General features: G+C 39.8%; 1 protein-coding gene across 7 annotated transcripts in view; it reads left to right on the top strand.

Annotated features, from left to right (window-relative positions):
• The first annotated feature begins 233 nt into the window (after positions 1–233).
• RTN4 (reticulon 4) overlaps positions 234–24,502 on the top strand; it is a 34,926-nt gene continuing 10,657 nt past the window's right edge. Inside the window, exons 1-5 of one of the 7 annotated variants that reach the window (XR_003254925.1) lie at positions 234–303; positions 3,473–3,529; positions 4,349–6,802; positions 8,988–9,298; positions 22,664–22,736. Coding sequence is in view for 4 of the 7 variants with exons in the window: in XM_026074346.1 (XP_025930131.1) it covers positions 279–303; positions 3,473–3,529; positions 4,349–6,802; positions 22,664–22,871 (2,744 nt within the window). In the remaining 3 variants the exon portion in view is untranslated. Of the gene's footprint in view, positions 304–3,472; positions 3,530–4,348; positions 6,803–8,987; positions 9,299–11,595; positions 11,654–13,017; positions 13,040–14,513; positions 14,699–19,069; positions 19,166–22,663; positions 22,872–24,502 lie in introns of those variants that run through there. The other 6 variants (XR_003254927.1, XR_003254926.1, XM_026074346.1 and 3 more) reach the window with 6 other exon arrangements.

Here is a 24,502-nt window from a genome sequence, read left to right as displayed (position 1 = left end):
ACCTCTCTCTAGGATTGTGAAGCATTTAAAGGATTTTAAGGCTAAAACTTTTGGTAGAGGTTGCAGTTGGCTTTTGGAGGCAAGTGTACTGTACCTTTGAGGTCTTGTTGCATGTTTCCCTCTCCATCTCCTTATCCAGCGACCTCTCTTCCTTCTTTGTCCCTTCTTTTAATTTTTATATTTTTATCATTGACTTGTGCTTGGTTTTCCTTTTTTTTCCAGCAATGAGAACTATTCTCTCCCTGCCTGTTTCTGCCAGGGGGATCTGAAGTCTCTTCATGCTGTGCATCCCAGTCTCATCAGGTCCATCCTGCTTCTTGCCCCTCTATCCTCTGCTGTCAAGCAGAGACTCCTTTCAGCAAATAAAGGTTATGCTGCTCCAGCATAGTCTGGAGGAGATGGGACTGTGTGGTTTTGGGGAGGGAACAGGCGGAGGATTATTCTCTGGTGTTATTGGCTCCCTGGTGAGCTGCCGCAGTGCAGGTGCTTTGAGGCTTTGGACCTTGACAGGAAGGGGTGCAGTGCTCCAAGAGGAGTGTGCCACAGGCAGGTAAGAGATTGGGTGATAGATTGACACTGGCTCAAGAATGGAGTGTGAGGATACTACAACTGCGCTTAACCATCAAGTGATTAGCTATTTCAGCACCATCAGCATCTGCTGCCTGAATGCAGCTCTGTGTGTATGGTCAGGAGATGCTGCTTGCTTGGTCTGCTTAGGGAAAACATTGAGGAAAAAGGAAAATGTGGCACTTTTGGTGCAAAGCCTAAGGCTTGCTAGCCTGACRTCTAAAGCAGAACACTGGTCCTTGACCTGCTGGTTACACTAGAAACTGAAGTTGGCAGATACATGGAGAAAGAAAAACATAAAATGATGCTCTTAACAGCAATGTTATGAAGAAGGCAGAACAGCTCTCTGGACTGATTGGTCTCAAGCTGACTTCTCAGTGAAAATCCCCTCTCTAGATCTACAAATCAGGTGACTTGCTAACTTTTCTGTGGGYCCATGGGCCCCGCACTACCCGTCTGTTTGCAGGAGCAGCATCTGGTAGTAGAGATTCCCATGAGCGAGGGTACACAGAGTTGAGCGTCTTCTGGAATAAAGGATATACAGTGATACTTGGCAATGTATTGATGAGCACTGTAGTTCTCTGCGACCTCAAGTTTCACATATTGATCAGTTGTCATCCATTGTGGTTTCTATCCTTGAAAGCTTTTGCCACCATTTAACTGAACGCTGTTTTAACATGTTCTAAATTTGGGGTTGAGGTTTTCTTTGTGTGGTCCTTAATAGGAAAAAGCAATTTCTAGAAAAATGAGGAGAGGTCCTTTTAGCCTGTCAGGAGCTGAGGAAGCTTCTAAATGTCGAGTCCTACATTCCAACTTTATTACTCTGTTTTCTCATATCTTGCCATATTTTGTGGATTATAAGCATCAGTTGAGGATGAACAATGTTATGCAATTCTTGAAACAAAAATAACTGTACGTTGTAACAGGAAATGTAGGCTGTGAGGAGACTTTTGATGTTTGGAAAACTGCTCTTGGGAATAATTTGGGTAAGCCAGGCAGGTCATGAGTATCTTGAAGTGGCATAGTTTTTACAGAAGGTCTTGGTTCAATGCAGAAACAAAAATTACCTTACTGGATCATTAGGTGTGTGCTGCTGGGCCTAAAGGATTTCTCATTTTTGGCCTTTCATCTTTTAAAAACAGTAGCTTCTTTACGCTATGACAATAAAGAAATTAAAAAAAAAATGCTGAATGTGCACAGAGTTAGCACTTAGGTCCTTAAGTTCTTAACTTTCCTAGTGTTTTGTCCAGGCAAACAGCAAACTAAAAATGATTGATGTTGTCTGTAATGGAAATTCAAAATCTAATTTTAATGCTTTAACATCATTTTGGATTCTGCTAAAACAATTAATGTAAACTGTAATTAGTCTTCAACAGCATTAGTTTGAAAACCTTGTGTACTCTCAAGAATGAAATATTTTTATCTAACCATTACTATTTTTATATTAAAGTAATGGCAACAAGCCACAGCGAGTCAGGTAAAAATACTGCAGCTGATGCAGAAATACAGAGGAGGACTCATTCTGATCTGTCTGGTTCATAATGGCGGCTGGCATTGTTTACAGTAAAAAAAAAAAAAAAAATCTGCTTTTAAATTGGGTTTTCATTAAATGTTTCATGCAGTTTTGTAAAAATGTTTTAGTTGTATGCATTTATTACAGGTAGCCTGCAATATGAAACTCTGGAGGTGGAAGCACCAGTGTTAGAACATTCCTTGCTCCTAGAGCGTGGCACTGCAGTCTCAAGTCCCTTTTCAGCATGCTGCAATCGCAGCAGGCAACTACACAAAGGAAAAGTTGGGGCAGGCTAGGAGGAGCGGGGACAGAGGAAAGCAGGGAGGTCCATACAGCCCAAGGAATGTTTGCACACCAAGACCACTCCTATCCCATCTGTGTCTCTCTCATGAGGTTTTCTTCAATGTACCAGATAGATCACTCCCACAATGCCATCAACAGTGCTTCTGTGGATGATTAAGGAACTGGACAATTAATGTAAACTGTAATTAGTCTTCAACAGCATTAGTTTGAAAACCTTGTGTACTCTCCAGAATGAAATATTTTTATCTAACCATTACTATTTTTATATTAATGTAGTGCATTTGTGCTGTGGAGTAACTTCGTTAGTTTAGTAGAAAGGTTCCCTTCCTTATATTTATTTAGCTCTTTGGGTGGAAATTGGAAATCTGGGATTTTCTTGTGTAGACTGTTAAGGTCAACACAAAATCAGAAAAGCAAAATATGCTCCATAGGTCATGCCAAAGAGCAATTTAAAATAGTACCTTCATTTGGCAGTTTGTCTACATTATAACATAATGCAAATAATAATAAAGAGTACAGTCATTTATTGCTACCCATTTGGTCAGCATTGGCATGCTTGGTCAGCTTTCTGTTTATGGACGGTTTCAGAACTTACTTTATGCAATTTAACTTTCCAGAATTTTTGGTTGAAAGAGTCTCCTTGTTACTGCTCTTTTAATGCAAATTAGTAGGAGTTGGAGACCCTCTGACAAAAGAAGCTGATTAAGGACAGTGTGTCAGTGTCAATGGCAGGTGTGTGTGTTTTGGACTGTTAGAGATACTAAAGCTTCTTAGTAGTGTGGAAGCTCAGAGAAAGAAAATAGACTAGTTAATGTGGCATGTCTTATCTTAAAATCAGTCCCTGGCTCAAAGGGTATAGAGGCCTCAGCTACTTTAATAAAGAACCCGTTGTAAATGGAGAATTCTGAACACTGGCTCCCCTAAATTACCTGGCTTATATCTACGCCCACAAAGAACCACAGAACTAGATGTTGGTTATTTATATATTATTCCCAGTAAATCAACTGGGAACTTACTACTTGCTTGCTCTCTTCCTTTTTCAAACTACTTAGCCTTTATTTCTGCTGAGGTTATTTGTTTGTTTTTCAGATGAGACCCTTTTTGCTCTTCCTGCTACATCTGCGCCTCTGATGCACTCCTCTGCAGGCAAGTTCTTTCTGCTCGCCTTTGTCTGAATATGTCCTGCATTTCTGATCTGATCTCATTAACTCCTTCCAATTAGTCTGCATTTACTAAAAGTCAACATGGGTCCAAGAATAGCCTCTATTTTTTCAGTTTTAAATTTTCAGTTGATCTGTTCAAGATTTTCATATGCTTTAATTTCACTGTAAACAGTATTTTATGAACAAGCCAGAGCCACCTGTGAATTCTTGGACCCTTGATGGAAGAGAAAAGTTGATACTGTTAACATGTTAAAGCATAGTTGCTTTTACTGATTTAGCAGAAAGATTAAATCCATAGTAGCTTTCTGCAGTATTTTATATAAGTAAAATTTGTGCCTGTAGTATTTATTCAGTGGTTTTTCTTTAGCTACATTGTCCACCAAATCCCCATTACAAAAAAGTGGCAAAAAACCAAGACTCTTGCTTTATTGGCATGCACGTTTATGCATATATTTATGCACAAACACACACACATACATGCTCTGTTTCCTATCTCTCCCCCGCCCCTTTTGTTAATATTGCCTGCTCTGCCTGGGTGCTCTGTACTTGTCTGGCATCTTCAGCTTTACTGTGATCTTTGCGCTGCATAAAGTTGCTGCTTCTCTAGCCTCTTTCATACTTTTTTACTAGAAGAGGTGAAATAGAATAGCATTTTTTTTTAACCCATACTTTCTTTTAATGTCTAGTGGTGTTTATGATAGTACTTGGAAGAATTTCTTAACAGCTAACAATATGTGAACCTGTCATGAAAGTTTGCATTGCACTTGCATTCTCTAACTTTCCTTTCTGTCCATGGTCACAGAAAAAGTTCTGGACTTGCAGGAGCAGCCAGGTAGCACTAAGTCACTTGGTCAAGAGGATTTTACTGCAGTCCCGCTTGTCACTGCTGCTACTCTTCCTTCCCTCTCTTCTCTCTCAACTGATCCCTTTAAAGAGCACACAACCTTTGATACACTCTCAGATGGATTACCTGCAAGAGGCATTTACAAAGAAAATGCAAGTGAGGTTTATAAAGAAACTACAGAAAATGCAAAAAATCCGTTTCTCACAGAGAGAAATGAAAAAGACGTTTCAGAGGTGAAATACTCAGAAATGGAATCCCCGTTTGCTAAAGCAGAAGCAGCCATTTTATCTCAAGCTAAAGAAGAAATACAGCTAGAGGGCCCTAAAGAATTACCTAATCTAGAGAAAATGCCTGCACAGCAACTGGATATGTCTCCAGAAACTCCTGAAGATTTGTTTGAAAAAAATGAGGAAGATACCTGTTATAAGAAAGAGAAATATGGAGGTGGTGATGATGGTGAAAAAGGGGCATTGAAAGAAGACACTCTTAGAAGGGAAGAATATGTAGACTTCAAACCGTTTGAGCCGATATGGGAAGTAAAAGGTGCTAGTCGTGGACTTAGCAGCTTGAAAGAGGATGTTGGAAGTAAGACAGATGGCAAGTTAGAAAGCAGTTTAGATGAGAAATATGGTGTAGATAAGATGTCTGTACAGAAGGATTATGAAAAAGAGAGTGAAGGCAGCGCTGAAGATCACTCTTTCCCAAGTACCCCAGAAGCTATAAAAGATTCCTCGCAGGCTTACATCACTTGTAATAAATTTGAATCCCCTGTAACTCCTGATGGTAACAAAATCAAATCTCTTTCTCCGCTAGAGGAAGGCACTTCAGAAAATCAAACTGACGATGAGAAAAAAATTGCAGAAATGAAAGCTCAGACCAGCACAGAACAAGGTGATTTTAGCGCTCAAGCAGTTGGCAAGCAGCAAGGACGGGAAGCTGACTATGCTAAAACAGATAGTTTATCAACAGTGCCATCTGACACTGCAGCAAATATGCCTGAAGGTCTTACTCCTGATCTAGTGCAAGAAGCCTATGAAAGTGAAATGCATGATGCAGCATGTACAAAACTTGCTTATGAAACAAAGATTGACTTAGTTCAAACCTCTGAGTCAGTACAAGAAACTCTGAAACCCGTGACACAACTCTGTCCCTCATTTGAAGGGTCTGAAGCTGCCCCATCACCCATATTGCCTGATATTGTTATGGAAGCCCCATTAAACACTGCGACTGCTGGTGCAGAAGCATCTGCTGTGCAGCTTGAAGCTTCCCCATTAGAAACATTTATTCCTACTGCTAATTATGAGAATGTAAAACAGGAGACCAATAAACCTCCCTTATACCAAGAGGCAGTGAATGTACCATTGATGCAGACACAAGAAGCTAAGGAGGAAGTAATATTTAAAAAAACTGATCATGAGAGTAGTGCTAGTCCTGAAGATATAGAGACTCCTTATATATCTATTGCATGTGACTTAATTAAAGAAACAAAGGTCTCTGGTGAATCTGCTTCTCCATCCTTTACAGATTATTCAAAGACACTGATAACAGAATGTGTTTCTCAGAATGTGCCAGAACACAAAGAATTTGTTGAAAAACTGTCTCCCCAGTTTGGAAAATCTGACTTGTTTAATAGCCAGGTGATACCTGACTTTCCTCAGAAAGAAAGTGAAGATCCATCTCTCATCTTAAAAAATAAATCAGCTGAGGATATTGTAACCGATGATGAACGTGAGGAAGAACTGATGGATTCAGTAACTGCCACTGGCAAGCCTTATCTTGAGTCTTTCCAACCTGAACTGGACTCTTCCAGAATTACTGCCACTTTACCATCTGAGCCAACGCCTATAAAAATAGCCAAGGCAGAGAAGTTTCCTCTTCAAATGGAAGAGCTTAATACTGTGGCCTATTCAGCTGATATATCTGTTGCTAAGGAACCAAAACCAGGAGATGGCAAGAGTCTCTCACCCATGGATTCTTCCCCAGTCCTAGTGACAGAAGACTTTGTGATGTTAGCTGATCCTAAAACTGTTCCTGAGTTTGTGGCGGAAACCCCTGACAGAGAAATAATGCACAAAGATGAACGTGAAGAGATCAGTAATGTGATTGAAGATGAGAAGAGGCAGATGCCTTGCCCAGAGCTACCTTGTGATCTGTCTATAAAGAATGTAGAAGTAAAATCTGAAGAAGATACTAATTTCTTGAAAAAGTCCTTGGAGGCTGTGGACAAAGTGCCTGAAGTATCCATGGTGCCCTTACTGGCCGCAGATGTCTCATCTTCACCTACTGAAAAAGAGATAGTCAGTGTAGTAAAACCAGAAGCTTTTGAGAAGGAAGCTGAGAGAGAAACTGCTTCTATTAAGGAAAAGGAAAAATCTACTGTTGTATTTTCAGCAAAGCTGAATAAATCTTCAGGTAATCTGTGTATGCTGTCTTGCACTTCACTAATCAGAATAATTCTTTAGCTAAACTTAAGCATGCCGTGACTTGTCCGTCTTTTTTTGTTGTTGTTGTTCCTCTCCCCCAAAGATTTCACTGTGTAAACCAAGGGTAACAAAATGTTAGTGTCTGTGCTTTTAACTTTTTAATATTTTGATTGCTTTAGTACTTTTTTTCTTTTTCTTTCTTTTTTTTTTTTTTTAATCTGTTTATCAGGGATGGACTGGCTGTCTTCAGTTTTCTCCTTCAGTTCTCCTGCTGCTGATCTGTGGATACAGAAATGAGTCATTGCTTGTTACAAGCTGTTCCGTGATTGTCTACAGGCTGGGCATTAGGTGGCCTTCCAAACTTGCTCTTACTACATAGTAGTAAGCCAAGGCCAGTTTCTCAGTCTGCTGTGTGTCTATGATTCAGAGATGTATCTTTCTTTTTGTACAGAGTTCAATTAGACTTCAGACTTTGAAACTCAGAAAAACACCCCTGCTGCTGCTGTATGTACAACTTGTGTCTGGAATCTGGAAGAGAACCTGTCCATCTCCACTCACATGAYTCGCAGCTTGCACTATTGTCAAAGCTTAGAGTAAATATCAAGGCTTAGAATAAGTAATACCCATGGGGGAGCTTAGTATTTAGATTACTACAGAAGTGACCATTAAGAAGCTCAGTATCCTGTAAACATTAAAATTGGTTTGTACACAACACAGATACTGGCTTTCCTTTTATTTATTTATTTTTTTTGAGGTGGGACTTCACTTCAGTGTAGTAAATTTTTCTTCTAGTAATGTGGTAGTATRAAGTAGCAGAAAGGTAAAGGATGAGACTGGTGTCACTTTTTTTTCCCTTGTGTTCTGTTCTCTGAAATAAATGCCTCATGGAGTTCCAGCCCTTTGTAGAATAGGGAAGTACTTTGCTTTTTGATACCACAGTGCTCTGCTGGTTTTCAAGAGAGTCTTACGATTTCTGCAGTAGCTGGTTTTAGTGGGAATGCTTCTGGCACAATTAGTCTGTTTCAATGGAAAACTAAATGCTAGTTTGACTCAGCAATATAGTTTATGCAGAAGCTGCCATCTGCAGCTSGAGAAGTACTGCATGCATGAGGTATATTATCTGCATGGATTGCCCCTTGAAAGGGAATAACAGGTATATGGAGAAGGGAAGGTCAGGTTGTTTGTACAACTGAAATAGGATTTGGAAAATAAGGTGAAGACAGTTTTTTATGTTTAGCTTTGTATGATTGTTGCCATTTTCTGGTTCCACCTGTTCTATACCTGCGTATAGAGAGAAAGGAGAGAGAGATTTTCCCTTTTCCCTTCTGATGAGATTTCAATGATACCTGTGTTGTTAAAACTGTTTTTTTGCAAGACTTCACTCCTTGCACTGTGTGACTTCTCTAGTATATAGTACTGGCTGAGAACAGCTGCTGTGTATCGCAGGCTTCATCCCACAAGGGTTAACTGTTCAGAGACAGGATTACTTTAAAAAAGCCTGAACATTATACTTAACATGGTAGCTCTTTTGTTCTTTTAACAGAAAGTGTTTGCAGGGCTGTCTTGAGTTGTTGCATGGGCATAACAGGCTGATGGCGGTGGCAGGTCATTTCCTTGCGCAGAGAGATTCTTGCTGCTCTGTCTATAGAAAACTCTGTGGAGAAGCTGCAAATAAAACCACGCGCTGCAGCAGGAGGGGAAGGAGTGGAAGGCTGTGTGTGTTCTCCCAGCTAGTGGCCCTTTCTTGAGCTCGGGCACACATCTGTCCAGCATCAGGGGCGGGAGCTGAGCCAGGCCCAGGGTCAGGCTGGGCGTGTGGGGAACTGGGGAACTAGAGTGGACTCCAGCAGCCAATTGGCAACAGCAGTGTGCTTCTGGGAGCTGCTTGGCTGTGACTGTGGCACTTTCGAATTTGTCTGCAGAGTTCTTGATTCCTGTCCCTGGTCTCTTTCTCAATGTTGTGTTCGCTCTCTAAAGCAGTTGTAATTTGACCTTTTCACATGCTGCATTATTTGGGAAGAAAATATTCTTTGCCTTACTCTGGAGGAATGTTTTCTTAAAGCCAAATTAATGAGAATATGAATTCAAAAACATGTGCTGTCCATTTTTTTTTGATTTTCCCCCCCCCCCAATGTGTTGTGCACTTTTTTTTACTAACTCTTGCTGTATTTTAGAATATAGAATTGGACTTCCATTACCTGCCTGAAGATTCTGGTGAATAGCCATCAACTAAATCAGTTGTCAGCTTTTAATACCAAACTACCTAAACACAACTTCAAAGTAGTGGATGGAATAGTAAGACAAACCACTAATATGTACACTGGTCTTGCACACTCTCAAAAAGGAAGGATAATTCTTCACAAAGCCAAGAAGTGGATCCACGCATGTGTTTGGCCTGCTGAGTCTTAGTATTACTGTGCTATTTTTCTATCATCCCGTCAATGTAACTGAAGCAGATGGAACTGTGCCTCAAGCTGTTCTGAAAGTTAGTTGGCTTATGACTGATACGTGGTAAAACATTTAGCTGAACTATCTTACTGGTATACCTGAATTCATATTCTTGATTATTTACTTACCAATGTTTTTTGTTGAAAGCTAACCTAAGTGCCAGCATATCTGTGTATATCTATAAAATAATACTTCTGACAGTGCCAGTGGACTGCAGCAAACTAACTGGAGCTCTTACAACTCTGCAGAATTTTTGTGAAACTCCACCACTGATAAAGCCAACTTAAAGCTTTGAATGGCCTCACTGGTGGAACTGGGTAGCCAGCTGTATTTACCATAGGGACCTTATATTTCATGACTGCAGATTTTTTTTTTAAAAAAGTATATTGTATATAACCAATTCAGAACTGTAGCCTTAGTTAACTATAAAGAAATCCCTCTGCTTGTTTAAAGAAACAAAAAAAACCCAACAACAACAAAAAAATTCCACCAACTAAAACTCTCATGTATAAAAACCTTAAACAGCAAGGAGCACTGTTAGAGTAAACCCTAAGTGATATATATATTTTAATTTCTCAATGCATGCTGTGTTTAGCTTGCTAAATAGATAACCTTGCCACTTCACTCTCATGCTGACCAGACTTTATGTATTTCTGATCTTCATAAAAACAGTGTATCAAGATTCATTTCAGTGGATATTTGCGTATTGTTCGGATGCTGCCGAACAGCAGCAAGGGCAGGCCCTGGGCCCTTTGGGGCTTTTCCTGGCRAGGCTGTGTAAAAGAAACTACAGTGCTGCAGCCCTGACTGTAGGTACAGGCATAGCTCAGAGATATTGTGGGTTCGGTTCCAGACCACCGCCATAAAGCGAGTATCACAATAAAGTGAGTCACACGAATTTTTTGGTTTCCCAGTGCATATAAAAGTTATGTTTATACTATACTGTAGTCTATTAAGTGTGCAGTAGCATTATGTCTAAAAAAACAATACACAAAATGTGACACAGGGACAGAAAGTGAGCACATGCCACAAACCTTCAGTTTGTTTAAAAAAAAAAAGGGGGGGGGGCAATATGTGTGAAGTGCGATAAAACGAGGTATGCCTGTGGTGCTTTAAGATGTATTCCTAAAAAAGGGCTTTGGTGCCATCTAGTGGCTGTGCCATCTAGTGGCTGTGCCACTAGAACTGTACTATGAACTATAACTTAAGTACAATATTTCCTTCAAAGGCTTGCATCCAAGGTTTTAAAAAATTCCTAACTGCTGAAGTTCACTTTAATATTCTCAGAGTTGAAAACTAAATATATCTAATGCATATCTTGGCACTTCTGTTGTACAGACTTCCTTCACTGGTAGTGCCTTATTTCTGGATACAGCTCATTAATACTCTCAAATAGGCTATAAAACCATGCTTTCCTTCAAAAAATCTTTTTGTTTTATTAGTATTTCCTTCAAAAAAATTTTTTCGTTTTAATGGTATCTGGGGCTTGGAGGATTTTATGTTAGCAAGTTAGAAACAGAAAGTATGTTTTAGAAATCCCCCAAATCTAAACCTTTGACCATGACAGAAGCCTGTCTAACAGAGTGTAACCGCAATGGGAGCAGAAGTTCCCCAGTACATTCATGCTAAACGTTACGTTGGTTAAAAATGGCTTTGAAATCTTGAATATTAGGGTAGGCAATTTCATAGGAAACCCTTGCTTGATTCATGATGCTTCTGAAGATTGGGCTTTGCAGACATTTGTTGCTGAATGTGCTGGAGTTTGCTCTTCAAATTAAATCTTACAGGCTTATGGATCTCGTTCCCTACATGCTGTAGGGCATTCTGTAATTCAGTTACGGAAGTACAGCTCCGGTAGTAATACCTTACTTTTCTCAGCCCTTCTAGAGGGGTAAAATCCAAAGGTCAAGTCCAAGTACAAAGGCACTGCAAGAGTGTGGCTTGAGTGCAAATAATGATGAAGCTTTACTCCCAAATCACGGGGGCACAAATAAAATAGTTCTTGTAATTCTGTAACTGCAAACCAGGTCATAACAATTATATGAAGCTTCAAAGAAGTTAGAAATGCTGTGTAACACTAGCACTGTCTGTTTGGTTCATTCCTATTAATTTCAGTATTTGTATTACAGTTAAATACAGAGGGCAATTCAGCAGCAGGGAAGTGTTCCCCCCCACCACGGGGTGGGGGAAACCCCTGGAGTTCCTCTGAAGTTTCCTTCAAGAGCAGTTTATTTGAAAAGTATCATTTAATTCAACATAAAATCTTGATTTAATTTCACCTGTTTGTGTTCCTACATAGCTTGGTTGTTCAGGTCTTTTTTTTTATTCTACCAGGTAAATGATAAATGGAGACTTCTGTTCTGGGGTGGAGAATCTGGCGAAAGAGTAGGAGGAAGTAGGAGAAAAACCTTGAGTGAAACTTCCCTTAAGGAAAGAAATTCTTCAGACTAGAGCCACTGCATTTCATTAGAGTTCTTCAGGTCCCACCTGTTGAGAGGCAAAGGCTAGTCTAGTTAAGACTGCTAACAGAGCCAGGCCTTTTGAAAGTTAATTGCGGAGTGGTAGAATTACAGAGAAAAAGGAGGGCTTATGGTAAGTAACCAACTTTCCCAGAAGCACAGCGGCCAGCGTTGAATGAGCCTTCAGGTGAGAGCAGTGTTAGGTAGTAACATGAAATATTCTCCTGTGCAAGAAGTCGGGAATTCTTTTCAATGCAAAAATGCTGTTGTCAGTCCAGCTCTTCAGGGTGGTTTGGTGACTGCACTGTGGGTAAGGAGCTCTTTGAAGAGCATGCATGGCTGCAAGGGTGTAGGGGCCTCCAGCAGGGGAACAGGCTCAGAACTCAACTGCATCTGTTTTAGTTGTCTGTTACGTGGCAGTGTGTTGGTTGGGAAGTTCTGGTTTAAATGTTGGTGCAGAAACATGCATGTAATTTCCCTAATGAAACAGTAAAGCTTATACAGAAGTTTGTTGACACAGTGTCCGTGCTAAGGGAGTTTACATGTAGAATAGCATTACATGGGTGTGTCTCTCCTGCAGTAAGGTACGTGAATACAGAGGGATGCACTTTTCTTTCTAGGTATCGCTTGTATGGAGCGGTAGGAATGAATGTTGCATATGCAAAGAGTAAAGACAAGAATCTTAAGGATAGGGAGAAACTTCTGCGCAGGGAGTTCATGGCTTCTTTGAGAGCAGAGGATAGGGACTTGTAATACAGCCGTTCTCAAGTGTAGCGCAGCCCTTTCACAAAAGCGTACGACTTGGCCATGTGTTTGTCGGTGCTCGGGCTACTGCTGATTTACTATGGCTACAGCAAAAATGTGTATTTGCATAAATGTACTATTTTAAGTATGTAATATAAAGAATATCAAGAAGCAATGGAGAGACTTTGTGTACTTTTAGGAATTTGTCAACTAGTGGAAATAGCTTTCTGAAGCTTTTAATTAATGTAATGACAAATGAAAAAAKCTACTATATATTATTACCATTGGTACTTGAAAGCAGTTGTGTGGACCAGCAACTGAAGTGCAGCCTTATGTGTAAGACGGATTATTTTGGTGGTTAGCTCTTATGTAATAGCAAAATATTTTAAATGGGATACTAAATATAATCTTTGGGGAATTAATCCAATCAAGAGTTTTGAGCAGAATTTGGTGAGTGTGGGGAGGTGACTCATATTTGTACAAGCCAGCTTTTTACAGGTATTTTCTTCCTTTTTTTTTTTTCCTTTTCTTTTTTTTTTTTTTTTTTTCCCAGCTGAAGCCATGGAACGGAAGGGCAGGGGGGGAACACAATGTTTGGTGCTTTCTCACTAATCTTGAGAATTTCAGCTCAAAGACCGAAGCAGATTTTTGAGACGTTTTGTACTTTTCTTAATATAGTGCAAGAAAACTCGAACAATTGCACTATACTGTTTGAATATACTGTTGTATCCATTTCCCTCCTGTAGTATATCTTTTGATTTGTCTGTTGAAATAGTGAATGAAATGCACATCTTTATATCCATTAAAAATATGTTGCCAAGTCCTGCTGTGAAAGGAGGCCTTAAATGTATGCAGCAGTTGAAGTAACAGATGGATACTGGGCTTTCAGGTAACTTTGTGGTAATCTTTCTCCATTTAAGACTGCCTGTGGTAATGAAAAGTGAAGCTGACTATTTAAAAACTGAATTGGAATCTCCATCCCAGCCATTCTGCAGTATTTTCACGGAAGCATGTGCTTGCCTTTTTCTAGTTGTTTAGAACATGGTATGTCAARTATGTAACAGGTTTTAGAGCAATGCTGGGGAGGTTTTTAGCCTTTCGTTGTCAGCCCCAAATGTTAAAGAGTGAYTCCAGACTAGAAATCGTACATTTTTGAAGGGGGTGGAAAATAGAATGACAACACCTTTTTCTACAGCTCCTCTTTCAGATTATGAGATTCCAGTTTAGGCTTGCTTTATGTCTGTACAATACATATGTATATTGTGGGTTGTTTTATTTAAATGAAAATGGAAAAAAATGCCCTCAAATCTGTAATTCTGGTAGCTGACAACATAGGATGCTAATTTAAACAAAAAAGGGGAGGCGTTTGGTTGTGGGAATTAGAGGGTGAGGTAACTGTTCTCAAGCTCTGCTGCATTAAGATGAATAAATATGTCTGAGCAGGTCATGAGGGCTAAGGATACTGGCACAGAGGCTTCTTGTATTCATCACAAGCCTCTTACTTTTATTACAGCCATAGAAAGGGTCCTATTCTATTTTTGTTCAAGATTTTTTTTGGGGGGGGGGGAGAGGTGTATTGTTGACAAGAAATGAGTTACAAAGATGTCTCTGTTAGTCGCACAGGCAGGCGGACATTTGCGTAACAAAAACAGAAGTGAGGAAAGAGCCTGTATTTTGCGGATTGTGTTTTAACCCTGGTTTGAGAAGCAATCTGTTTAAAGCTCATCTGATGAATTACTACTTTTAGCTTCACACTGTTGTGAAAAGCAGCTTATGGTTGGTCAGCTTCTGTTAGCCTGCGCTGAGCCTTGCCGCACTGGCGTTTCAAATGTACCGTAGGTGCCTTGCAGGGAAAGCTGCCCACCTTTGTGCTGGTAGTTTCTTTCCCTGCCTGGCATCCTTTTGGTTCTGCATGGAGCCGGTAGGAAGCAAATGGCTGCGCTGCTAAGGAGGTTGTGTTTGCGATTTCATGCTGGAGCGTTAGCAGCCTGGTTACGGCTGGCACTGCGTCAGTGGCGCTCCACACCCCGGCGCTGTCAGCTGACCGGTGCCTGCCGCACCAGTGCAGCGCAGCCCACTGCAGAGCGCCGCGGGGAAGCCCATGTTTCCCAGCCCAGCCCGTAGATTTCTCCTCTTGCAGCTGTCCTATTGGTATGCATAATTGATACTCACAGCTGGAGGGTAGATCGGTTGTGGAGAGATGGACAGTCAGCCGAGCAGTTGGAAGGATAAGGGTATTTGTTCTTTCTTTCACCTTTTTTCCCTTCCTTTTTTAAGCTAAAGATGCTGCGGTTTGTTTTTAGCAAATGGTACTTGTGTGTGTTTGATTGCGGAATGTCACTAAAGCTGTAAGATCTGCTTGTACTGCGTGGAAAAACTGCAAAAGCTGGAGGTTAAAATGGGTAAATCTGAGCAATGCAGAAGAATAAATTATACAGATAAAATAGCTTGCATGACAGTCTGCAGATCTTTTTCAGTCCTACGGAGCATATTAAAGAACAGCATGTTTTGCTGCACAAATATTAGTGTAATCTGAATTTAGTTGATGTTCCATTGAAATACCTAAATTATTAATAATTTAATAATACTAATCATTAACTCCAAAGATAATTTAGTGTCTGCATTTCATGTAGCTTCGTTAATTTTATGAGAAGAAATTGGATGCAAATATGGCAGACTTTTTCTTTTCTACCCTTAAAAATGTTTTTTTGCCTAGGATTTTTCATAATTCTGTTGGATTGTAGATAAAACTGTGTCTAACTTCCAGAATTTACGGGCATAATAAAAAATTGTTTTAGGTAAATAAGTAGCTAGCCTTAAATTAGTGTGGCTCTGACCTTTGTCCCTGAAAGCGCCAATGGGAGATCACCATTTTAAATCTCTGGGGAGCATTATTAGTACTCAGTGTGTAAGAGTTTAAGCCTTACTTGAATACGTAATCTTCAAAGTTTATCAACAAGACAAGCTTTAAAAAAATTTTAATCATCTCTGGATACTTAAATAACTTCTTAAAGGGGTCCTGTCACACTTGGTACTCACACTTCCGAAGCTTTCCTCCTTTTTATAACTTGTTTCAAATTTCTATTTTTTTCCTTTTGGACAAAATTGGTGGTTGTCTAGAATCCATAAAGTCCTGTAAAATCCATAAAGGACCTGTATATGTAGCAAAAAAGTGCTAGAGTGGAAAAAATCTTTGTTTGGAAGACAGATTTTCAAGTTCTAAGCTTTCATTAAAGAGCTCTATTAGGAAATATTAGGAAAAATTCTCCTGCAGTGTTTAGTAGAATGTTCTTAACGTGTGACTGTTTGCAGTGTGCAGCGTGCTGTATGGCAGGGCCAATTCATGAACTTAAAAAAAAGGAGGATGGAGATGGAAGATTTCTGTAAAAATCAAAAGGCAAGTTACCTTTGGGTATTCAGGCCCCATTTTCAGGTTTTCTTTTGAAACCCCCTGAGCAGGATTAGCAATGGTCTGTCCCTCACCGCAGCTGAAAGCAGACATTTTCTAGCCTGGAATTTGAGGCCCTGAGGCTAATGGAGTCTCTCTCAGACTAAAAGTAATGCATTGCCCATCATGGACATGCCCGTACTGCTTAGGAGGGCAGTTACGGGAATATCCAAATCAGTGCAGCCCGTGTCGTTATGGCTACACGGAGGAGAGCAGTGCTGTGTGGAGATGCTGCTTTAGGACCCAAAGGAGCACAGGTGCGGCAGTCAGTGCAGGGCCATACTGCTGTGACTTTCTTGGGTGTCTAGCACTAGCTTGGAGGCCAKTAACTTTGATTCTGCAAACCTGGGTTCGTTGCAAAATGTAGGCACGACTAGCGTGTAATGGACATGGTATCAAACGAGCAAAGCTTACCTGAACCCGCCCTATGTGTATATTTTGTGCTGGTATAACTAGCGGTGGCTTAAATTCCTCTTCCCCCAGCCCCCTGTTCTCATATAGGGGCGTTCTCTCAAGCAGATGAAGCTATTTTAGTACCCGTTTCTCCCTTCTCCCTCCAAGGAAGTCCCCAGCTGTCTTGAGGTTTAATTGTAATGTAACTTTGTAGACCTAGGGCCTAGAAAAAAAAATTGAAGCAGAGCAAGCAAAAGTATTCTGAGGAAGCAGAACAGTATGGTTCCTCTCCTTTTGAAGCCTGTTCTAGTATGGTTTTTGAGAGCATTTCTTTATAAAGAGATGAAGAAGCCAGGTGTCATATTTTCTTCCTTTGTTGTATCAGGCTCTGGGGGCCTGGAAAATGATGGGTAAAGTTCAGGGACTGATTACGCTACTCATCGTGCCCCAAAGTAAATATAGAAGCAAATATTACAACATAATTCTGTGTCTCTTTCCTTGCTCAAAAATGAACTTAAAATTTTTAGAATTAAATCTAAAACTAGAGAAGAGCCAAAAGTATGGTTTGTAGTTAGATTTTTCTGCTTGAAGCAATACTTTCTAATTAAAGTCGTCCTGAACTTAATTTTGGTCTGCATGTTTTCTCTGCTACAGCCATGCTAGTTGAGAAAGCAATATTGTAGAAGTGGTAAAAATCTCTATATGTGGTATCAGTCAGCTAGGTAAGCAGAATGAAATACATTTACCCTGGAGATGGCATGACCTACATTTATAGCATGTTCTAAAGTGTTGAAGCAGTACCTAGTCAGGCCCCCATGGAGTAATCAATAACAGATGATCTAAAATTGATTTTCTCCCCTCCCCCCCAATTATGTCTGTGAATAATCAGATTTGACTTCTGTTTTTATGCTGAATAATGGTAATGGTAGGATGAATGCCACATCTGTACTCCAAGATTATACAACACTTTTTGTTTGTTTTTTGTTTTTGGGTTTATTTTTATTTTTATTTTTTTTGAAATAATGTACTGAAAACAACTCTGAATTCTGTTTCAGGTTAGTAAAATGGTGGAAAAAAGTTGCACAGGCTTTTGTAGTCACTATTTTTTTAAAAACTTTATTGTAAGTAATCAGCTTTAGAATGGTTTCCTCAGTTCATGTATTTGTGTGTGCACACATGTGTGCATATATATGGATAAGTAGAAATGAGACAGAACTACCACATTGGCTCACTGATAATAGATGGTATTTGCTTTCCACTTTTTTGGGACAGCCTGGTAGTGCTGGACTTCATTTTCTTTCTAGCATGTACTTTTGCAATCTGCATTATTTTTATTGCTGGGGATTTGGGGCAGATGTGCCAAGATGAAGCACATGTGATCCAGACTTGTTTTCTGGCCTTTGGGGTGCAGTTAGACAAGCCTGCCAGTCCCACTGGACCCGCCGGTGCTGCAAAGCAGCAGAGATCCCTAGGGCAGGGAAGCCTCTGYTGGTTGAAGTCATCTGCATATACTTTGCACCATGTGCAGTGGTGATAYAACCATGCTGTTTCACCAGCCTAGGCTTGTTTTGCTGTTACTGACTTGCAGTCGAGGACCAAACCAGCTTCCAACACACCTGATCAGGGCAAAGTGACTCAGGAATTTTATGGCCCAGTCTGTACCTGCTCCTCCTCATGTTTGCTATGTCAAGCCATGCTTTAAAAAAAGTCACGCTGTTGCTATGACGTAGGAAGCCCTGAAAACATTAAAAGCAAGTCTGCTAATGCTGTTTGTGCTTGGAAGACTTTGTTCACTTAATGAGACTTGTTTAAAACCTTGTCTGTTGTATGACTGGAATTTCATTGAAATGAGGCTCCTTGGGGCATACAGGCAAATCTTGGCAGGACTGTAAGATCAAGGATGTGCTGTGATTTGTTTACCTGGATATAACACAGCTCGCTTGGACTGTGCGGCGGTTGGAAGGCGCTTTCAAGGGAGCGTTCCTGCGGCTCCATCGCCAGCATTTYGGTTCTGCCTCGTTGCCTTCCTGCGATTAAACTCTGAATGAAGCTGAAATGAGGGCTTTCCTTTCAGGCCCGTTTCTTTTCTGGTCGTCCTCAAAATTAATCACCGTTTTCTCGTGGTGCCTGCAGGTTTGAGCCTTAGCTCTTTGCGACCCAGATGCTCTGCAGAGTCTTGTAAAGCCAGTGTGGGAAAGAAGGGTGCTGGGCTGGCTCCTCTCACCCCTCCCCAGGGGTTCTCCGTGGGGAGAATTAATAGCGATTTAACCTCCGTGTGGTAGTAATACCTTCCTAGCCATGGGGACAGCTGATATTCTGCACCACAGGTACATTGAAAGCTCCTCATTTATGATACTTAGTACAACACGGTGCGTTCTAAAATTGACCCAGAAAAGGTATTTATTTGTGGTTCTAAACGATTTTTGCTGTTATTTGAATGAAGCTAACATAAAGAATTTTTGCCTACCTTTTGGATTAGAGCATGGTTCATGGAAATGGTTATAATGTTTGTAAATTGTAAGCCATTCCTGTTATTTTCATCTTCCTTCTCTCTTCATACTAACATCGTGTTTATGTGGTGCTGCAGTCCTTTTGGTTGTTTTTTTCACCTGCTAGCTGCAGCGTAGCCACTAGCGCAGTTCCCTCGCAAACGTGACTCCRCGGCGCGGCGTCGGGAGGGCTGCCCGGGGGGCGGCTCTTGGCTGGGGGCTGCGAGGTGCTCGCTCGCTCGCTCGCTCGCAGGCAGTTGCGTAGCTCTGCTGACCTCCGAGTGCCCTAGCAGGAAGTGAAAAGGCTCCAGCTAGTCAGCTGTGCAAGAGCGGGGTGCATGCAAGCAAACTCAAGATGGATGCCAAAATTGGTTAGTCTCTCTCGCTCTTTTTTTCTTTTTTTTTTTTTAATTTTATTTAATGCGTGTGAATTTAGAACTCTTGTAAATCTCGAGGCTTTTAATTTCCCTTTGCAAAAAAAAAAAAAGGGTCATTTGATTCAAAATTTTTTAAAAGATGCTTTTCAGGTTAAATATATTTAAGCACTTGTTTTTGTCATACAAAACAATATGAAATTGTTCAGCTTTAATTTAAATGGCTGTGAGAGAAAGAAGAGACTTCAGAAAATACAGTGATTAAACTGCCTATCATGGCACTTGCTTTAAAAGTAAAATGTAATTGGATGAGTTCTGCATGTAAGGCACGGATGCTAGCAGTACTATTTTTAGATATGCCAAGTGACAGTTCATGCTTACCAAATGTAGGCAGCTGTTCTTGCTTTAGAATAGGCCTGGAATACTTACATTAAATGCATGAGATTGTATAAAATTAAGCTAAGACATTTTCCATAAGGAAAGATACTGCTTTGCTGTGCTATTCCTGAGAATTGGTTGTGGGTTTTTTTTTTTTTTTTTTTGCTGTGAATATGTTGCATTCAAGTTAAAGCCAGAAAGCTGGTTCTAGTAATATATATATATATTTTTTAACTTTAGACAGAAATGTAAACACCTGTTTTTGATCAGTCAGAGAATGTAAATCGATTGCCTCATTTACTCTCCTGGACTAAGAATTACAAATCAGTTTTTCTGGTGACTTTTACAACACTGAATTTCTCTTTGAAGAATTTGCAATGAAACAAGATATATGTGTAGCTATGTTGAGGCTTTTTTGGTAGTTGTCCAAAGGGAGTAGAGACAAAGTGAGGAAAAATGTTTATGTGCAGCTTACCTTTGGTCTGGGAGCTCCGAACTTAGTGACTTCAGTTACTGATTACTGAGAACAAAAGACCTGAAGATAGTTACCTTTTGGCACTGGTAGCATACTTTAATTTCAGAAATTTGCCTTTCTTTCACATATTTTGGAAACTGTCATACAGCTGAATTTTTATCTTTATATTGCTTATAACTGAGTTCAGGTACAGTGTGTTACCACTTGCAATAAGTGATTTTCCTATAAAGTGGTGAGAACCCACTATCAGTGCAGATTTAAAACTGTGTTAAAGAGGAGGGAGAATCTCCTTAAAAGAAGTAATGCCCTCCGCAAAAGGAGAGGAGTAGGGCAATTCTTAGTGTGTTGCATGATGTGGAAGCATCACCCAAATCTTGGGTGCTCAAATTGCAATATTTAAAATAAATGTGATTTAAGTGTCTGGGGAAAAAAAAAAGTAATGAGATTTTTGAATAATTCTTACAAGATCTAGGAGCAAAAGATCTGCCAACTTTTTTTGGTAAGATTGTTTTTGCAGATTGCACCTAGGTATTATGGATGTTCAAGCTCAACTTGAGAGGAGTCTTCAGTTTATAGTCATTTATAGGTCAAGCCCACAGATTTCTCTATAACCACCTTTTTTACACAGTGAACTTGCTAACATAATTTGTTACCAAGATACTAGTAGACACTTTTGTAATCAGAAGCAAAGCCAGAGAAACCAAAGAAAACATCCTTAAATTTCGGGGTTACAGTTCATGCAAAAGAAGTTGTACTATAGTTTGGTTACTTTCATTTGTTTTTGTTTTTGTTTTTAATAAATTCTAAAGAGTGGTACTTGCTTTGGCTTAGAGCTTCATTTGCTTGTTGAGGAAAATAGAAATGCAGCTTCAATGTAACGTGAAGAGACCCAGAGCAATAACAGGTCAGCAGAGTGTGTGGAAACACTTGGGAGTGGAGGGGTTGCGCTGCAATTTGACAGGCCCTTTAAATTGATGGTTTTCTGAGAGCAGTGGTGTCGCCTCCTCTAGCTGGCTGCTCTTCGTCTCACCCCTCGTGTCTGTGGAGTCCCATGGTGAACTACATCAGGAATCTGCTCTGACTGCTTAGTTTTTTATTGTATTTGCTGCACTATTAGTCATCCAAATATGAGAATCAAGGAAGGGAACAGGATTGAGCGGTGGTGGAAGAGTGAGACTGTTTCAGCAGCAGTTTTAGTTTATGATAATTAAAGTGTTCATGAATCTGTAACCTGTAGAGTTTTTGAAAATTTCTACTTAAAACCTGAATTAAATATTTGAATAAAATATTTTGCGTTATGAAAGTGGCTGTTTAAGACTAGAGTTCTTGTGTCTCCAGTGCTTGCTGTTCAGTTTCCCTACTGAAATAGCTAGGAAAGGACCTGAGCTTCTGAAACACTGTGGAATTGCATCATAGCACCAGTAGCATTTTCATGTTAAACCTCCACAAAAGAATTATGCAGATTTGCTCTGCAATGACTAATGAGTACTTAATATTGTGTTCACATTTCCATCCTATAAGAACTAATAGTCAAATATTATTTTCAAATTGCTTCTTGTACAGTCATTCAGAATAAGAATCTGCTCTGAATTGTGATATGCTGTTTTACAGTTGATTTCTGTGATGGCTAGGATGAGGTAGGCTTACTAAGCTTTTGTAACTTCTTTGTGATTCTAATAATTTTTCTGTGATTTATCTTGAGTTCTATATCTAACAGCTCTTGCATTATCACTAATACTAAGCAGGTTTGATGTGGAAAAGGAATTTATTTTTGTGAAAAATCTAATCAGCTGTGGAAGTAGAAAACATTAAAGAGTGAGTTTTATTGAATATTTCACAATAAATATAAAACTGAACCAGGCTAGATGCCCCTGCACAGTTATGTGCTCAGCAGTGGAGAATGTTGTTTGCCAGATATTGTAAATCCAAAGAGGTAATCAACCTGATGCAACAGCACCTCGAAAAGGTGAAAGTGCAATGGACATACTAAGCCATTGCCTATGACTTATGCAAGAGTATGGTTTACTCTAGAGAATGATACTAAAAATAGCATCATACTATGTCCTTGCTTGTGTCTTGATGAGTATCACTTAGAAAGAAATAAGCTTTGTTTACAAATGAAATATTTTTGCACTGTAGTGCTGCAGATTTAGCCTTAATTGAAAATTCAGTGAGATGATTCCCTCTTGGTGTCTAACTCCAGGCCTCCATCGGACCTGCAAAGGTGTCATGGTTTAGGGTTTATGTTACATATCCTAAAAGGGAAACAGATTCAATCTCTTCAGTGAACAACTTCTGCAAAATCCACAAGAATAAAATGAGGTGAAGCACAAACTGCTGTGGTTCCAGTGTGGAAAAGAGTAGTTGAAGAGATTAATTTTGATGTTGCTTTAGGGCAGAATCGTTCTTAAATTTTAGCAATTGCATTTGAGGTAATCCTAGTAATAATCCTAAAAATCTGAAGTGCAATGAAAAATCAGTGCTAAAATCACTTATTTTTAGTTGTAATTCCAGCTCTGGTTTGACAGTGCAATCTCGAGTTCTATTCTTAAAACTCTCAGCATTCGGGTGAATCACATTTACTGTTGTCCTATGGATGAAAGAGGTATCTTGTTCTAATATCTTATCTTTTTAACTTTTAGTTGTTGACCTCCTTTACTGGCGAGACATTAAGAAGACAGGAGTGGTGTTTGGTGCCAGCTTGTTCCTGCTGCTTTCATTAACAGTGTTCAGCATCGTGAGTGTGACAGCTTACATTGCCTTGGCCCTGCTGTCTGTGACGATCAGCTTTAGGATATACAAGGGAGTTATCCAGGCGATCCAAAAGTCTGATGAAGGCCATCCATTTAGGTGAGGTTTTTCTTTTTAATAAAAAAGCGTTTTGCTTTGGGGAACAGCACTATTGGTCTTATTAAAAGCATTTGATGATGTATGCCATAATATTGCATAGTAATGTAAACATCCTCTGTACTGAAAAACCTGTTATCCAGACTATGACTACTCCCCCCCGCCCCTATTCAGTTTTTCTCAATAGGCATACAAAATGCTCAGCAAAATGCATTGAGGACTTGGTACAGGGGATTTCCCTGGGAAGGCAAGACGAAGTCAAGTTGCATAAAAAACTTATGTACTTCAATGTAATGGAATAATATGCACATTTTAAAATTTTATAGCCTTCAAAATGTGAACCAGTGACAGATGGTGTGCAAAATTTGAAGAACATCCATGAGATTATAAACTTCCAGTGCAGTTTATTTAGCAAAAATGAGAATAAATGCAGCAGGGGATGCTTTAACCAYGTCCAAAAAGATTCTTTGGGGAATTTTTTTAAGAGTATTTTTAACATTTACCTTTGGGTGTATAAGAGCACAACCATGTTCTTCATGTGTAAAGCTGCCTTATAATCAGCTGTTTAGATTTGGAATCCTGGTTCATTGCAGCCTGCCCAAATAAGAAATCCGGAAACTTGGACTTTGAGGAAAGTTGAAGGGTTGAAATACTAAATTCAACAGCTTCGTCTTTTTGAGAACCTCAGTTGTTTTAAGAGATAAGCTAAGTCCTTGAGGCATACCGTGTATGTATTTCCCTGCAATGTGGGAATATGGGTATCTTTGATATTCATAGTCTTTCCTGTGTAGAGTACGGTAGTACCTGCTATTGCAGAGTTGCATTTTAAGAGCAATAAAAACATAGTAATCTGTTAGAGTAATTACTAAGAGCGCGTGTTTCCTATTTCAGTAGCAGCTCTGTCCCACACTGCCCATACTTGCTTCTCTCCCTTTCTAATGAGTGATGTGGTTCAGTCTCAACTTCCCTTGCACCTTACAGAAACTTTGCCCTCCCCTCCACCCAATTAACAACTCTTTTACTAATTTGGTGATGTTGCCAATTATTCTCTTTTTCTCATCTTCAACGAGTCAAAGTAATAAAAGGGTTTCTCAAGTTTACCTCCATTCCCCTCTGACTGTATGTAGTGGGTCATTTACCCAGTAGAAGCCAACCTCAACCTAAAACAGGTGCAGGACAAAACTCTGGAGAAAAGTAGTATTTGCTTTCAAGTTTTTGTTCTGGTACGAGAATGTATCTGAACAATTGGCAACGACATTCAGTATAGCAATGTTAGATATCTACCTTTTGTAAACTCAGTTCCTATTTTTCACCATCAAGGCTTTTTGTGGCACTCCTTTGTTCCTTATTAGGGTGAAGCATTCCCCCTTGAAATCTTGTTTGCTCTCTCTACCCAGTAGCCCTCTTTAGTAGCCAAACAGCATTTCCAAGTTGACCAGTAAGTTCTGTCTTAAGAAGAGCAAACAAAACTTGTTCTACCTTTTATTTCTAAGACTACTGATATTCCTAAGAAGGTTCTAGACATCCTTGTCCAATATACCTGTTGTTTACCTTTCACGTGTATAGCTTCAGCTGCAAGAAGGATGTTGATAGGTGAATTCAGTTTGACAGTGAATTGTGCAGCCATGTGATCA

This window comes from Apteryx rowi, unplaced genomic scaffold, assembly GCF_003343035.1.
Source record: "Apteryx rowi isolate R43461 unplaced genomic scaffold, aptRow1 scaffold_387, whole genome shotgun sequence".
NCBI lineage: Eukaryota > Metazoa > Chordata > Aves > Apterygiformes > Apterygidae > Apteryx > Apteryx rowi.
Note: the sequence above shows the minus strand (reverse complement) of the source record. Positions and strands in the feature narration are given on the sequence as shown.